The sequence below is a fragment of the Notothenia rossii genome, assembly GCF_949606895.1.
Source record: "Notothenia rossii genome assembly, chromosome: 3".
Lineage (NCBI taxonomy): Eukaryota > Metazoa > Chordata > Actinopteri > Perciformes > Nototheniidae > Notothenia > Notothenia rossii.
This window is the reverse complement of record NC_136901.1, coordinates 89,358,752-89,375,563: the sequence shown is the minus strand read 5'-3', so window position 1 is coordinate 89,375,563 and position 16,812 is coordinate 89,358,752. Positions and strand designations below refer to the sequence as shown.

Below are 16,812 nucleotides of genomic sequence, written 5' to 3'. Positions count from 1 at the left end.
ATTACAGGCACCTGGTCGAAGGATTAAAATAATGTATCAAAGGACAATTCCTGTACTTTATTTAGACACTGCTGGCCACTGCAGTAGTATTTGTATTACTCCATGTTAAACACAGAGGATATACTGTACCATTTCCAGCTTCTACAGGCCCTCCTATTGTTTCATAGAGACAACGATCACCTACAGAGAAGTGAAAATCAAGCCACATTTTAAATCACAATTAAGACAAAAAGTTAAAATAAATCATATTATTAAACCGGACAATGGCTGACCTGGAGGAGAGTAGAATATTGTGGCATGTTTTGAAATTCATCCTGGTTGATCATGTGGTCTGTAGCAGGGCCCTGATTGGTGCTCTGAGATCTTGTGGGCCATACACATGAAGATAATGAAGTGGATTGACTTCAACATGTAACTGCTGTAATGTTCAAAATGAGATAAAAGAGGGTTGTACCGACCTGATGAAGACTGAATCTGTTGGAAAAAGGAAAAACATTTGATTAATCACATTTTTCTTGAATTGCAAAGGTTTCCGGTACATGTAATGTGTGATTTTGAGTAATTATATTTTAATTCATTTGATATCAGATGAAAAGGTTCTTACCTTTTGATTTTCTGTAGAGATACAGGAACAGCAGCGGGAGAATTATCACTAAAACTCCACAAAGCAGCCCAACAGTCAACAGGACGAAATGTGTTTCTCTGCTAAGAGGATAGGACGACTTCCCGGCATCGAGTACAGGATGTACGGGGCCATGTACCTTGAAATATTGGTCGATAGCCTCCTTCCCTCAGCCAAGACACTGAAAATGTGTCATGGATGGGTCTTCCAGCTCGACAATAAACCTTAACATACGGCCAAGGCAACACAGGAGTGGCTAAAGAAGAAGCACATTTAGTTGAGGGAATGGCCTAGCCCAGGGGTCTGAAAAGTACTCACAGAATAACCCCAGCGTGCAGAGCAAAGTGTGTCCCAACTTCACCAGTGTTAATTTCGTCAACGAAAACTATGACAAAAAATGTTCGTCAACGACCTTTTTTTACATGACTAAGATGAGACGATGACGAGCTAAAAATAGATTCTTGATCACGAAAACTATGACGAAATGTATATTTAGTTTTCGTTGACGAGACGGGACTAAGGTGTTAATGGTGGACTATCGGACATTCAAAACGCAGCATATTTTCCCCCAAGTGTCCGTCTTGTCTGTCAAAATGCATCTTACGTTTCTGACTTGCAATATCATTATTTCCGCTCTCTTCACTCCAGAAGAGCGATCTCCCTGTGTCTCTCTGTGTGCGGGGGGCGGGGCCTAACAGACACGCTGCAGCGGACACAGAGATCTGCCGGGGACGGAGCGTTCAGAGAGTACGTATAGAGACACATTTTGATTAATAAAAGTTGACTAAAATGTAATTTTTCATCGACTACAAGTTGACTAAAACGTTTTGAGTTTTCGTCGACTAAAACTAGACTAACACGTTTTGAGTTTTCGTCGACTAAAACTAGACTAAAACTACGAAGGATAAGAATGACTAAAATGTGACGAAAACTAATAACCATTTTCGTCCAAAGACTAAATCAAAAACAGCTGCCAAAATTAACACAGACTCTCTCTCTCATACACATACGTCCACTTTAACACTTGAAGAAAATTGAGGAAGACTGACAGAGCACTGTGGGAAGAAATCTGATGTCAACATGAGCTCATTGGTTATTTACACATTTCTTAAGAATAACTCGTCTCTCTTTCCTTCCTGTTTTATAGTGGCATGACTAATTCATGCTCATGCCATGCAGATACATTTGAACTTCCCTCTCTACCAAGATTCCACTTTAAAAAGGCAGAGTAAATAGTCATTTTTGCTCAACTCATAATCAAGTAAACATGGATGGCAGTATTATACTTGTGTTTCACAGGCAGATATATTTAACCCCAACAGTTAGATGGTTCATCGAGACAACTTCAGAATGATTTAACCTCTTTTCAATCTTTACCTGACTTTTATTGCAATTGTAATTCTGATAATTGATCATTTATCTTCTAAAAACAGAAGACAAAAGTCAGGTTTTGTTGGTAAAATAGCCATCCTGTAAACCTCTAATATTAGATGTTTCTTCTGCTTCATCACTAGTAACAACGCCGATGATTCAAAGTGACATATTTTTGGTCACATCTCAGCTCTTGCACCTCTAAATTATTTCTGTCACCTAAAAGCATGACTTTACTGGATCACCAAAACAAAAGGGAGGATGATGAAACAAAACAAACACCTTGTGTAAAGAAAAATCTAGAAACAATTAAAGTCAAGTTTATTAATGCAAAACAAAGCTTACTTTTTTTAAATAAACATAGATTAAAGCCTTACGATGCATTTATTTCACATTTTCCGTGATTACATGAACTGTACAAAATACTGGCTGATAAATGGAGAGCAAAGCTGCAGATAAGGTTTAATAAACAAAGGTTTCGTTTTGGTTTGTTGTTTCCATTCGTCTTGTTCTTACAGAAGAGGCATTGTTTGATCTGAAAGAAAACCAGAGAAGAAAAATGGTTTAATCCTTTAAAGAATTGACATATTACTCCCATTTACAATGTATTTAACAATATATGAAATATATAAAGTGATTAATCCAAATACTTACATGATGTTACGCTGCAATTTTACCAAGAGTTGTTCCTGGTTTGAGTTCAGAATAAACACTTTCATCCACTGGTGCAGGACTTGACTTCCCTATGAATTAAGAGATTATTATTATTTATTTTTTTACAGTATTCCCCCCCCAGTTAAAAATGAAAATGTACTGGTATACATTTTCCTCCCAAGAGGGTAAAGTGATAGTTTGATAGAAGGAATTGCTCATGATGATTCACAACAGTTATACATGTATGGAAACAGATGAATGAAATGTAATATGCCCTGATGTTTTTTTCATGAATGCATAGAACTGACACAAAATAAACTTAACAAACATTGACAAAGTTTTGTGTAAGGTTTGAACATTGCCGACTTTGGCGACACCTTGTGGCACATTTAAAAATTACACCCTAGCAGGCACAATAACAAAAACTTAAAGCAAGTAGTATTTCTTCATACCTGCAGCTGACGTCATCTTCACATGTGAGTAAACACAATCCTCCGGTTCATTTTTCTTCCCTGTTAGACGGATCATGAGAAAGCATGAAAAGACAAAACTTATTGCATGTTTTTGTTACAATATTGTGACGATCCCTGCTTGGAGGTCTCCTGTGGTGCGTATGGCCCTTTAATGATCCTCCTCTGCTTGTGCCCACACTGATTGAGGACACCTGACACGCTGATTTAGGACACCTGACAGCTCGCACCGGAGGATTAAAAGGCCTGAGCCAGAGCCTCGAGGTCGCTCCCCGCCAGAGGACTGGACCTCGGAGAGCAGCGGCGCTTATTCTTATTTTTGCCTTGCCTTGTGTTTGTTTTTTGGCATATTACGTTTTGCCAAATAAATACCTTTTTATATACATATTCTTGTCCTTCCCATAGTGATGGCAAAATGAAGCTTTGAATGAAGCGTCGAACCACTTGGACAATTGTGTCGGAAATAGGTTAATTTCTCGAAGCTTCAGTTACAGCGACCTCTCCTGGCGAAGTGCAAGGCTGCAGTGGGTTTAACGCATCTTTGCCTTGAAAAATATTCGATACACACACACACACTAAGACTGAATATCATGTTCTATTTGCAATTAAAGATTGATAATAGTGTGTATTGGGTTATTGAGAAGAGACTAGAGAGTGCTTGACATTTTTTGGGGCGGAGAGGGCCTTTGATCAGTTATTAAAGTATTAAAGTTGAAAAGCAATGATTAAAAGTTTAACTATTCCTAGCTTTGAACCAGCTGCGCGGAGGATATCGCCGCATCCTGGCCGCCGGCTCTATCCACTGGGCTATCAATTCCTTAGACCATCAAAGTGTTTTTATATTACTAATTGTCTTTTTGTTCACAACTTCTCCACATTTCGAAGTGTTTCACTAGCCAGAACGACCTATTTTTCTTCCTGGCTTGCTCTATAATGATCCAATTCAAATGCAATGCCAACAACAACAATTCAACAGCAACAATGCAAACTACGACAACAACCCACACATTGCGCATTGTTTAGAGCGGTTATAAAGTGTTGAAGCGCTCAAATTTGAAACTGTTGCAACCCGTCACCTGTCAGAATTGAGACGAGGCAGTGCATTGAATCACCTGATTGGACGGCGATCCAGTGAGTTGATTCATTCAGGAAATGAAGCAGTTGCTGGTTCAGACGTCACATGTCACGTGATTTGAAGCAGTTGCTGCTTCGGAAGTCACATGTCACGTGATTTGAAGCAAGCTTCGAAGCACTGCTTCTATGGAATAGGAAGTCCAGGGTTGAAGCTCCGTTCAAAGTTTCAGTGTCAAACTGCCATCACTATCTTCCCACGCTTTTTGTTATGGCCAAGAGCCAGGCCATGGCAGATGGGGGCTCGTCCACTTCTTTTATCTGTGATACAGCAACGGATAGGTAAGATGTGTGTTGGGAGTTGGTGCGCGTGTGCAGGGCGGCCGGTTTCTTTGTTTCGGCTCATTGTGGGAAGGACATTAGATTTCAGATCGTTGTTTGGGGACTGATTAGATTACTTTGTGAGGCTTTGATTTGTTTTGCATTATATTTCAGGACAGGGTTTGCCAGTTGTTCTTAGCCGTGATCAGCTGTTTGCTTTGTTTTTCCTTTCTCTCTCGTTGACACGGGTGCGTTGTATGTGGAGCAGTGCGGAGCAGTGCGGAGTTTTCCCTGGCAGGTTAAGCGGCGGTTCCCTTGGGATTGTTGAGCTGGGTGTGTAGTGTTGCGGAGAAAGTGGTTGAAGCTTCGGCTTGGGAGCATGGCCGTGGTCTCAGTAGTGTTGCTAGCCTGCTCGTCGCTTTGGTGGGCCAGCGGTCTCCAGTTCATCAATACCCACCACAAGTAACTGCATGAAGACTAGGGAGGAGATCACTCAGTGGGATGGTAATAGTTAGTGGGTTCGGTGTTTTATTCCGGTGAGGTCCCGGTCTAAATTAATATGGCTGACGTAGAGGCATTTATTGAAGCTCCGTCTCAGGAGTCTCTTGGCACTTTTTCAAGAGAGCAGCTGCTCTTGATTGTTGAGCATTTCTCGGTGACTATTGTCGGTGATAGGAGGATGAAGGAGAACATCAAAGACTCTACAGTGTCGACATTGAGTGAGACAGGAGTGTTTGCTGCAAAGGAAGAGGGGGTTTTGTTAAAACCTCTTTTTCAGGCTAGTGCACTTTCTTTTGAGCAGCAGAAAGAATTGTTGTTGTTGCAGCTGGAACATGACAGAGTAAAGTATGCGTTGGGAATTGAAAAGGAAATCACAGTGGAGCGGATACGGCAAGAATCTGAGAAAGCCAAGATAGAGTTGGAGACAGATCGTCTGTCTATTCTCAGAGATGGTGAGGGGCTGGGTGAACAGGTGCCCAGGTGTCATCGTTTTGACATTAATAACCTGCGCTTGCTGCCGCACTTTAATGAAAGTGATCCTGACACGTTTTTAGTTTGAACGTGTAGCTAGGGCTAGAGATTGGCCTGATGCAGACTGCGCACTGATGCTTCAGTGTGTTCTCACAGGAAAAGCACAGTCTGCATATTCCTCCCTATGTTTTGAGGATAGCTCTAGCTATAGTAAGATAAAATCGGCGGTACTTAGGGCATATGAACTGGTGCCAGAGGCCTATCGACAGCCTTTTAGGTCCTTTGAGCAGAAACAAGGTCAAACCTATGTGGAGATGGCGAGGGATTTGTCGGTTCATTTTAAACGTTGGTTAACTGCTCTTGAAATCGCTTCTTTTGACGATTTGTGTGAACTCATGATTTTGGAACAGTTCAAAAATATTCTTCCTGGCAGGATTGCTACTCACATAACAGAACACAAGGTAACTTCCGCGGCTGGAGCTGCGGTGGCAGCTGATGAGTTTGTGTTGCTTCATAAGAGCAGGTTCGGAGGGCGCTCTGGGGCACTAACTGTTTGTGAAGGAAATAGGAAGGATGTTAGGATGGATCCAGGGAAATCGAGTTTGATCAAATCTAATGTGGTTAATAACGATGATTGCCACAACTGTCGTGAAAGAGGCCATTGGAAGGAAGAATGTCCTGCGCTTAGAGCAAAATCTGAGGGAGGAAGATGTTTTGTTGGGCCTGTTGCGTTGGCTGCTCCTGTGAAAAGCTGCTGTGGTGCCGATGTGCTTAAATCCCACTTATGTGGATCTGAGGTTTTGGCATCTTATACTCCATTTATACGAGACGGCTTGGTGTCATTGTTAGGTAGTAATGTTAGAGTTCCAATCAAAATCTTGCGGGACACAGGGGCTTTTGACTCCTATATTGTTGACTCTGTTTTGCCGTTGTCGGATGAAAGTGACACAGGTGACACAGTTCTGAGTTGGGGAATGGGATTAAAAGTTCTTATGCCTGTTCATAGGGTGTATATTGACTGTGACCTTGTTAAAGGTGAAATAGGTGTTGGTGTACGTCCAGCTTTGCCAATCGAGGAGATACATTTTATTCTGGGCAACGGTTTGGCAGGTAGCAGGGTTTGGGCTGATGTTCTTCCGGCATTTTTAGTGAATGGTGTGCTGATTGAGTCTGGGTTTGAGGAGAGCTCTACAGTGGTGCCAGAGGTCACGTCCTCCTGCGTGATCTCGCGGGCTATGGCCAAAACTATGTTGCATAGAAACCAGAAGGCCAAGCATTGCTCCACTGGTCAAAGTGGTCGTGGTGGTGGTGGCGGCGGCTTTGATGGTGGTCGTGGCGGCAGCGGCAGCAGGGGTTGAGGACGTGGCAAGAAAATGTTCTGTTATCGGTGTGGAGATCAAGGACATATGACTAGGGACTGTGACCAAACGGAGGATGTGTGCTACAACTGCAACAAACCAGGCCACATGGCTCGTGACTGTGGGCGTGCCAACGACCGGAGGTGCTACTCCTGCGGTGGGCTTGGTCACATCCAGAGATGTTGTGATAAGGTGGTATATTACAATTAGGGTTTGTTAAGAGAGGGTGTTATATATTTGTTGTGTTCTGTGACTTTTTGTTTTTGTTTGGGATAGGGTTAATTCGTTATGCCGGTGGTCCTGGGGACACCAACTTTAAGGGGGGGGGGGTGTGACGACCCCTGCTTGGAGGTCTCCTGTGGTGCGTATGGCCCTTTAATGATCCGCCTCTGCTTGTGCCCACACTGATTGAGGACACCTGACGCACTAATAGAGGACAACTGACAGCTCGCACCGGAGGATTAAAAGGCCTGAGCCAGAGCCTCGAGGTCGCTCCCCGCCAGAGGACTGGACCTCGGAGAGCAGCAGCCCTTATTCTTATTTTCGCCTTGCCTTATGTTTGTTTTTTGGCCACATTACGTTTTGCCAAATAAATACCTTTTTATATACATATTCTTGTCCTTCCCACGCTTTTTATTATGGCCAAGAGCCAGGCCATGACAACATAAATTCAAACACTCACCCTTCTTAGAAATGTTTTTGAGCGCGACCACAGAATATGTCACATCCATGGATTCATCTGAAATATACAATTTATTTTATATTTAAAAGAGTGAACCTTGAATTGTCATATTCCAGTATTTATATTTACTATACTGTACCATATGCAGGTTCTTCAGGGCCTTTGATTGTTTCATAGAGACAGGCATTATTTGAAGACAAATCTATATCAAACCAAATTCATATTGAAATCCCTCTATAATATATGAACTACATTTGTAAAAACAACCAATGAGAAATGGAAATGCTACTCGGTTAATAACGTTAACAATACATTCAAAACGTATTAAGAATTCAGGCTGACCCTGAAGAACGGAAGCATTTTCTCTTTGGTTAGTTTCGTCCTGGTTGATCATGTGGTCTGTAGCAGGGCTCTGATTGGTCCTCTGAGATCTGGTGTGCAAAACACATTTAGTAAATTAAGAGGATTTATGAAAGGAAAATATCACTGCTGTCATGTTCATAACAAATAAAAATGGAGTGTTGTACCAACCTGATACAGCAGGAATCTGTTAAAAAAAAGAAGACATTTGCTGCTATGTTATTAAGTTTTGCAAAGTGTTCTACTGTTAAAACAGTACGTGTGGTTACATTAGAGTCAATCTGATATCAGAAGAAAATGATCTCACCTTTTGACTTTCTGTATAAATGCAGGAACAGCAGCAGGAGAATAATCAGTACAACTCCACCAAGCAGCCCAACGATCAGAAGAATGGGAAATTGAGAGGCTTTTCCAGGTCCGGACGCTGCTACTATAATTCATCTTTATTAATATTTATTTAATATTAAACGTTCCTGTTATAGATTAACTGTATAAAACATCTCTCTTAAACAAACAAAGTTTAATTCAGATGAAACTAAGCTTTCTTTATCTCAGACTGTAACACAGCTTACAAAAAAGGAAGGGTTTTTAAATCATACTTACATTTGACTGAGAACCAACTCTCTGGTGACGTCCTACCATCTGCTGAATCTCTCCGTTTACATTTATAAAAGCCTTCGTCTGACTTTGACACTGCAGAGATGGTCAGCTCCTTCCTGGTATCGTTCTGGATGAGTTTGTCATCTTTATAGAAATCCACATTATAAAGAACAGTTCCTGTCTTGAACTTGCAGCTAAGAGTGACAGAACGTCCCTCAGCCACAGGACGGACAGGACTCACCAGGATCATTTCATCATCTGAAAAGAAATCAAAGAATATAAAAGCTTTGACAGAGTCATCAGCTTTTGCAGATTTAATATGTTTATGCACAACTGGCCTAGTCTGGCAGAATCTGAAATGTCAGGTAGATGTATGAGGACATTTAAACACAGAATATTATCGTCGATCTTTGAGAGAAGTAACCCTGGAAATCACTTCGCAAATTGTTCTTTTTTATGAAGTTTTACTAATTTGAAGAGACGTTTGGCTAATGCTTGTTGTCACCTTCACATTTCAAAACAACATAATACTTCAGAAACAAACATTTTAAATAATTAAAACTCACAATCTTTAGTGATGTTGACTGCATTACTGAACTGTCCTGTTTCAGACTCACACCAGAACACTCCACTAACCCAGCTGCCGGTTATTGTGCATGTGGATCCAGTCATTGTCCCCCAGGAAGAACAGCGATAAAGGTAGCCAGATTTCGCAAACGTCCTCACTCTCCACTCAGTGGAGTTTCCCTCACAGCTCAGTGACACAGACGTTTTGGGGAAGTGCTGCACACTGTCAGGACTCACTGTGAGAGACACTGCTGAATTAAAATCTGAAACATACAAAGAGTGGACATTTAAACCATGCAGACTGAAGAAGACAATGCATTGGTATGGCAAAACTGCCACTTAATTTATTTTAGAGAAAGGTTTTGAAAACTGAACTATGACCTGATGCTGGTGTAAAAGAAAAGTTCCCAAAATAAGTGACTTTGTTCCATTTTGCAATAATGGAAAAGTCAAAACAAACCTCAAGACCAGGCAAACTTTGAGAAAGACATTTGTTGGCCTAATGGTGGTACAAACTACAGAAAGAAAGAAAAAGGAAGAACATACTGACCTCCAGACCAGACAAACTTAGGTTGACTCCACCCACTGTAATACACTGGATCTCCTCTTCCTGCTCTGCACACATATCCTGCTGTGTGTGTTTGTCCATCAATGATGAAGAGATGCTGTTCAGTCCCTTTCTCGCTGCCAGGTAGCAGCTCATAGTTGTAGAAGTTGTAGGAGTTGTGTGACAGTTTGGGAACAGCCTTATACCAGTAGAAACTCCAGCCGGCAGAAGGATGATCAACGCTGCAGTTCAGAGTTACTGAGGCTCCAGGACTCGGCCATGATGGAGACACAGTGAGGACAGCCTTAGGTCTGTCTGTTGGAAAACAACATTTCACAGAATGATAACATTATGATGTATAATTGGGTTACATGCACTCCTTGGATCCTACATAGTTTCTGTATATATTATGTAAAAAACGTCAGTGGAGCTGTTTAACCGTTTAAACATTACAATCATTTACAGATTATATATTAGAACTTGTCCAAACTGCGTGTTCACATCAACATGGCTCATAAATAAATGAAAAATGTTTTTATTGAACTTGGTAATGGTGGTATTACTTTGATCACTTACCTGATACATTTAGATAAATTTTATTGCTTTCCTTTACAACAAACAAAAAGTAAAATTTGTTTTCTTTTTGTCAAAAACAGTTTTATACATTGACCAAACGGAAGTTGTTTGGAGAGTTACTTCAGTAGATTTGTCTAGAATGAGTAAAAAAAAGTATGAAAATGGTATAATTACCTTGAGCTTGTCCACGGTAAAGTAAATTCAGAACTGAAATAAGTATTAAACTAAATCAGACGTTATCAAACTGACAGAAATATATATTAACCTCAGGCTTTTAAAAAGTGTTATCAATGGCAATTAAAACTGGAAAAGTACTCACAGAAAAAAACCCGTAGACAGAGCAAAGTGTGTCCCATCTTCACATCCAACACTGAGAATCTGCTTCTGAGAAATTCTTCTACTTTGTGCAAATAGAAAGATTGAAACCGCAGCATATGAAGAGCAATCAGGAACTACAGAGAAACAAATGCAATGTAATATTGGAAACGGAAGTTGTTTTTTTAACTTCTTTACACGGTCACAGCTTCCTTCCCTTTTACACAAAGCTCACACAACTGAGCAGATTTTAACACAGCACATTGTTTACACCTTGGTTTAGTTATCCTCTAATGATGAACAGAGATAAGGTGTTAACATATCCTTGATGCTTCTCTAAAGGCTGCTGCATAAAGTCTTTCTAGAAAAAATAAAGTGCATACAGTTTTAAGAAGGAGATACAATTGCAGGCGTCATTCTCACTTTATAATCCATGGGCCTTCTCACCAATATTTCATATGAAAATGTGTGTAACAGCTTTAACCAAATAGTTGAAACGCAGTGATGGAGTGTCACGGAGGAGATCGAGTTTAAGTTTAGAAGCAACCTCACCCACAGGAAGTCTCTCATAGTCTCTTTACCAGAAGTGAATATGAAGAGAGACAAAGTCCAGCCCCCTCCTCGAGATAGACTCTATCTACTTTAAGGGAGCAACATTTCATATCTATATCATTCGTAATAAAGCAATCATTTGAATACAAAAAATATGTTTTTTCCAGGTGCAACATTTGATCCACAGTCGAACAAAGATTATGTTAATTGCATAAAAATGGTCGAAATAAATAATACCACAACACTTCAGTAGCTGTGTAGTTTTAAATGTGGTGGGTAGTCAAAATGGAAAGCTTCCACTTCCATGCATCAGTGCTAAGCTAAGGAAGTGAACCGTAAGCAGTCAATTGTTTAGTTATTAGTTAGGAGTTACATGACATCTGATCCTGGTACCAGACTTCAGAAGGACTATTTGTGTAGAGTAGGTAAAGTATCGGATAAAGTAGTTTGACACCACCTTGTGGTCTGTGAGCCTCTCCGCTCACACAGGGTTCAAATAGGGACTGAAAGAGCAGGTTGGTGGAACACAGGCGTTTATTAACTCCAAAAATATGCGCGGGTCTCAAACGTTGCCCGGGTGGGAAACTTCACAGGTCCTTTGGCGACCTTCCAGGATCCAGCCTACTGCATAACAGAACAGAACCAGGTTACGACATGCTTTTCTTCCCGCACTGATTACCTGATTCCGATCAGCTGTCTGGCCTCCGGCCGAGCCACTCCCTTCACTCCAACAGCCAGCGCCCAAACCACACCCCGCTGCCACATACCCCCACCGCCCGACTCAGGCCGGGATCCCGCCGGCCGCAAGCTGACTCTCCCCCCCCCCCCTCCGCCGAGCGAGAGAGGAAATCAGCCACGACCATCCGGTTACCCGGCCTGTGAATCACCTTGAAGTTGAAAGGCTGTAACGCCAGATACCACCGAGTGATCCGAGCGTTGGCATCCTTCATGCGGTGGAGCCACTGGAGCGGGGCATGGTCCGACCAGAGGGTGAAAGGGCGCCCCAGGAGGTAGTACCGCAGGGCGCCGACCGCCCACCGTATGGCGAGGCACTCCTTTTCCACCGTACTGTAGTTCACCTCCCTCTGGGCGAGCTTACGGCTAATGTACAGTACGGGGCGGTCGACCCCCTCTACGTGCTGGGACAAAACGGCCCCCACCCCACTGTTCGAGGCGTCGGTCTGCAACACAAAAGGGAGAGAGAAGTCAGGAGAATACAGAAGCGGCTTACCACAGAGGGCTTTTTTAAGCCTCTCAAACGCCAGCTGACACCGCTCCGTCCACTGGACCGGATCTGAAGCACCCTTTCGGGTCAGGTCGGTCAGGGGGCTGGTCAGCTCCGAAAAGGACGGGATGAACCGCCTGTAGTAGCCGGCCAGCCCCATGAACCTCCTGACCTCTTTTTTCGTCTTGGGCGCCAGACAGGCTGAAATGGCGGTTGTTTTCTCAATCTGTGGCCGCACCTGCCCGCCGCCTAAGTGGTACCCCAGATACCGTACCTCCCTCCGTCCAACCGCACACTTCTTCGGGTTGGCCGTGAGCCCCGCCTGCCTCAGGGACTCGAGCACCGCCCCCACCTGCTGCATATGCTGCTCCCATGTCTCACTGTGAATGATGACATCATCCAAGTAAGCAGCAGCATATGCAGAGTGGGGACGTAGCACCCGGTCCATGAGCCGCTGGAAGGTGGCTGGAGCTCCGAACAACCCGAGAGGAAGTGTGATGAATTGGTATAAACCAGGGGTCGGCAACCCCTGGCACGCGTGCCAGCATTGGCACGCGGCACCGTAACCAGTGGCACACTAGGAATAAGTGGAATAAGTGTGCAAAATATTTAAATTGTATTTTCGGATCCTGAACGAGACCGCCGCCAGAGCGCGTCTCCCCGTTACCTGCAGAAGGAAGCCATGCACGCAACGCAGCCCCGCTCTCTTTACTCCAGGTGACTTTCTGCCGCTTTCCTCCGTGGTGCAGTGCTGATCGTTTCAACGGGGAGGAAAGCACTTCACTAATTGCAGTACCCATAAGGAGCTGTACAAATGCCGCAGTTTTTGCGTGGCTGTGTATTTAGTTGAAAGCCCAGTGGCGATCTGCTCATCTCTCATCGAAATAATATGCTACAAAGGGGGCGGACTGGCCATCTGTGTGTTGAACTTTCCTGTCGGCTCCCAGACCGTAGTCGAGGAGGGCAGAAGCAACAAGCTTCAGGTTCAATAACCTACTTTAGCTTAAATGACTGGAGCGAGGTGAGCTCTTCTTGGGAGGCCGTTGCATTTATTTAGCTGTTCTTCTGTTTCACAAAATACATCACAGACCTCTGTTTTTCTGCTTTCCCGTTTCCCTTCCAGAAACATACACACGCTCGCTCACTGTCGCTCTATCATCCACAAACACATGCACAAGCCACACCCCTCTCTCTCTATCTCTCTCTCTTAAAGGGACAGCGATCTCATCTCACTCTGCATGACCCGACGCGACCCTAATATCATAACATGTGTGCTCTGGAGAATCACAGAACGGACGATCGTCCTTATTATTATGCCGTTTAAACCAATTACTTAAATTTGTTTGTTAAATTCGGCATCGTGTATGTTGCGCCACTGCTAGTTGACGAGCGTTAAGCTCCTCAACCCCCCCCCCCCCCTGTTGATAGTTGGCACGCTGATAACAATTTTTTTTGTAAATGGCACTTCATATCAAAAAGGTTGCCGACCCCTGGTATAAACCATACGGAGTGGAGAAGGCCGTTTTTTCCTTAGACTCTGGAGAAAGGGGAATCTGCCAATAGCCTTTGGTTAAATCCAACGTCGTGTAAAAGCGAGCAGTGCCTAGCCGATCCAGGAGTTCGTCGACCCGGGGCATTGGATAAGCATCAAATTTGGACACCTCATTCACCCTGCGGTAGTCCACACAGAACCGGTTTGACCCGTCAGACTTACGTACCAGCACGACGGGGCAACACCAGTCACTGGTGGACTCTTCTATCACTCCCATCTCTAGCATAGCCTGAAGCTCCGCCTGAACAATTTTCCTCCTGTGTTCAGGCAGCCGATAGGGCCGTGAACGAATGGCCACGCCCGGGGGCGTTTCTATGCGGTGGTGTATGAGAGAGGTGCGCCCTGGCAGCGTAGAGAACACGTCGGCAAACTGCCTTTGCAACGAAGCAACGTCTGCTCTCTGGCCCGGTGAGAGATTGTCGCCACAACAGACCGGGGCTACTTTGTTGCTTTTAATGACCTCCGGTCCCAACTCATCTCTCTCAATCACCGTGGTGGCCAGAGAAACCGACACCACCTCCCTCCATGCTTTCAGGAGGTTAAGGTGGTAAATCTGTGTTGCTCCCCCCCTGTCAGAACGCACCACCTCATAATATACGTCCCCCACTCGTTGTGTGACCACGAAGGGTCCTTGCCACTTGGCGAGTAGTTTAGAGCTAGAGGATGGGAGTAATACAAGCACTTTATCTCCTGGTGAAAATTGTCTCAGTTTCGACCCTCTGTTGTACAGGCGCCGCTGACGTTCCTGAGCCTGGAGCAAATTCTCCCGTGATATCTGCCCCAGTGAGTGGAGTTTTGCTCGCAGGTCCATAACGTACTGTATTTCGTTCTTACTGGTGCTTGGACCCTCCTCCCAGTTTTCCTTAACTAGGTCCAAAACACCCCGGGGCTTCCTACCAAATAACAGCTCAAAGGGAGATAATCCCGTGGAGGACTGGGGCACCTCCTGCACTGCAAACAACAGAGGATCTAGCCATTTATCCCAATTACGGCTATCTTCGTGAACGAACTTACGAACCATGTTCTTTAGTGTTTTGTTAAACCGTTCCACCAGGCCGTCGGTCTGCGGATGGTAAAAACTAGTCCGTATTGAATGGACGCCCAATAGTTCATACAGCTCGCGTAGTGTGCATGACATAAACTGTGTGCCCTGGTCAGTCAGGATCTCTTTCGAGATCCCGACTCGGGAGATAATGTGAAACAGTGCCTGCGCGACGCTCTTTGCAGAGATATTACGCAGTGGCACTGCCTCGGGATATCGCGTTGCATAATCCACTAGGACTAGTACAAAGCGATATCCCCGTGCACTCCGGTCTAATGGCCCGATGAGGTCCATTCCAACTCTCTCAAAAGGCACCTCAATCAATGGTAACGGGCGCAAAGGCGCTCTGGGGATGGCCGGCGGGTTAACCAGCTGACATTCACGGCAAGATGCACACCACCGCTTCACATCTGCGCGAATGCCCGGCCAATAAAATCGGGCCATTATCCGGTGTAGTGATCTGTCGTACCCTAGGTGACCTGACATGGGGTTATAATGAGCCGCCTGGAAAACCATTTCCCGACGGCTTTTTGGCACCAACAACTGGGTATTTATCTCTCCTGTCTGTGTGTCACGGCTTACACGATACAGCCTGTCCCTAACCACCGTAAAGTGTGGGTGAGTGAGTGCTGCGTTTGGGTGTAGCTGGGAGCCATCAATACTCACCACCTGGCCGAAGCCGTGCTGAAGGGTCTCGTCCCTCGACTGTTCGAGGGGGAAATCTTCCACGGGAAACACCAGCGGGTCCAGAGGGACCTCCGCGGCCCCCTCCGTGTCCGTTTCCCCCTCGATGTCGTCAGCCGCCTCCGACTCCCCACTAAACACAGCACACAACTCCCATTTCCCTGCCGTCCGTGAACGCACCCCCATAGGCCCCGCTAGCTTAGCAAACCCCAGCCAATTCGTTCCCAAAATCAGAGGGTGCGTAAGGCGAGTGCTAACTCCAGCCCTGACTCTATGCTTTTTCCCCTTATAAGAAATTTCCAGCGTCACCTCCGGGTACTGGTGAATATCCCCATGCACACACCTCACCTTCACCCACGATGCTTCAATCAATGCCCCCAGGCCAAACCAGGTGCTGATGGATCATCGTCTGATTACAGCCCGTGTCCATCAGAGCCTGGTGTGTACCCCCCTGTATACATACCGGTATACGGTACGTCCCTTCCAAATCGGGGGCGGCAACTGGCGGTCCTGCAACCCGAACCAGCTGTCCGACCTCCATGAGAGGACACTCCCGTTGGAAGTGGCCGGGCTGCCCGCACCGCCAGCAATCCTGCACTGACGTCTGAGGAGCCCCCCGTGGTGCCGGACGACCAGAAGCGTAGGCCGGACCCTGGGGAGATAAAAACAGGAGGGTAAGGTAGAGCTAGGGGGGAAAGTGTCGGGGCTGCGGGGTTGGGGCCTTGTGATGGTGGGGAGGGAAGGGCAGCTGCTCCAGGAAACCTCCTCCTCGGGGCTGGGACGGGTCTGCCCGCTGAGACGGCTGGTGGTCGGGGCTCCTCTTTCATGCTCCGCCGGGGGAGCGAGAGGTGGTCCTCCGCAAGGACGACGGCTGCTTCCAGGTTGGCGGGGCGATGGCACTGGACCCAATTCGCCGTCGAAGATGGCAGGCCGGCGATTAACTGCTCCAGCGCCACCTGCCCGACGACTTCCTCAGCGGAGCGCACCCCAGGCTGGGGCCAGCGGCTCGCTGCATCCAGGAGCCGCTGCGCGTAGGAGAAGGGGCGGTCAGCGTCCTCGAAGGGGAGGGCCCGGAACCGGAGGCGATGTCCCTCTGGCGTGCTGCCAAGCCGGTCCAGGATGGCCTTCCTTAGATGCCGGTACACATGCCGAGAGGCTGCTGGCAGGCTTTGGGCGGCTAGCTGCGCACTCCCAGATAGCAGAGGCAATAGCCGCGCTGCCCACTCCTCCTCCGGCCACCCGCACGCCGCCGCTGTGCCCTCAAAGATGTC

General features: G+C 45.6%; 1 protein-coding gene across 1 annotated transcript in view; it reads right to left on the bottom strand.

The window, feature by feature from the left end:
* The window catches only part of LOC307033073 (uncharacterized protein), a gene marked incomplete at its 3' end in the record, with an annotated part of 36,394 nt that overhangs the window by 11,233 nt on the left and 8,349 nt on the right, over nt 1–16,812 (bottom strand). Inside the window, exons 4-5 of the mRNA XM_079671342.1 lie at nt 9,599–9,910; nt 9,048–9,311 (exon numbers count right to left, since the gene is read on the bottom strand). Of these exons, the coding sequence (XP_079527468.1) occupies nt 9,048–9,311; nt 9,599–9,910 (576 nt within the window). The remainder of the gene's footprint in view (nt 1–9,047; nt 9,312–9,598; nt 9,911–16,812) is intronic.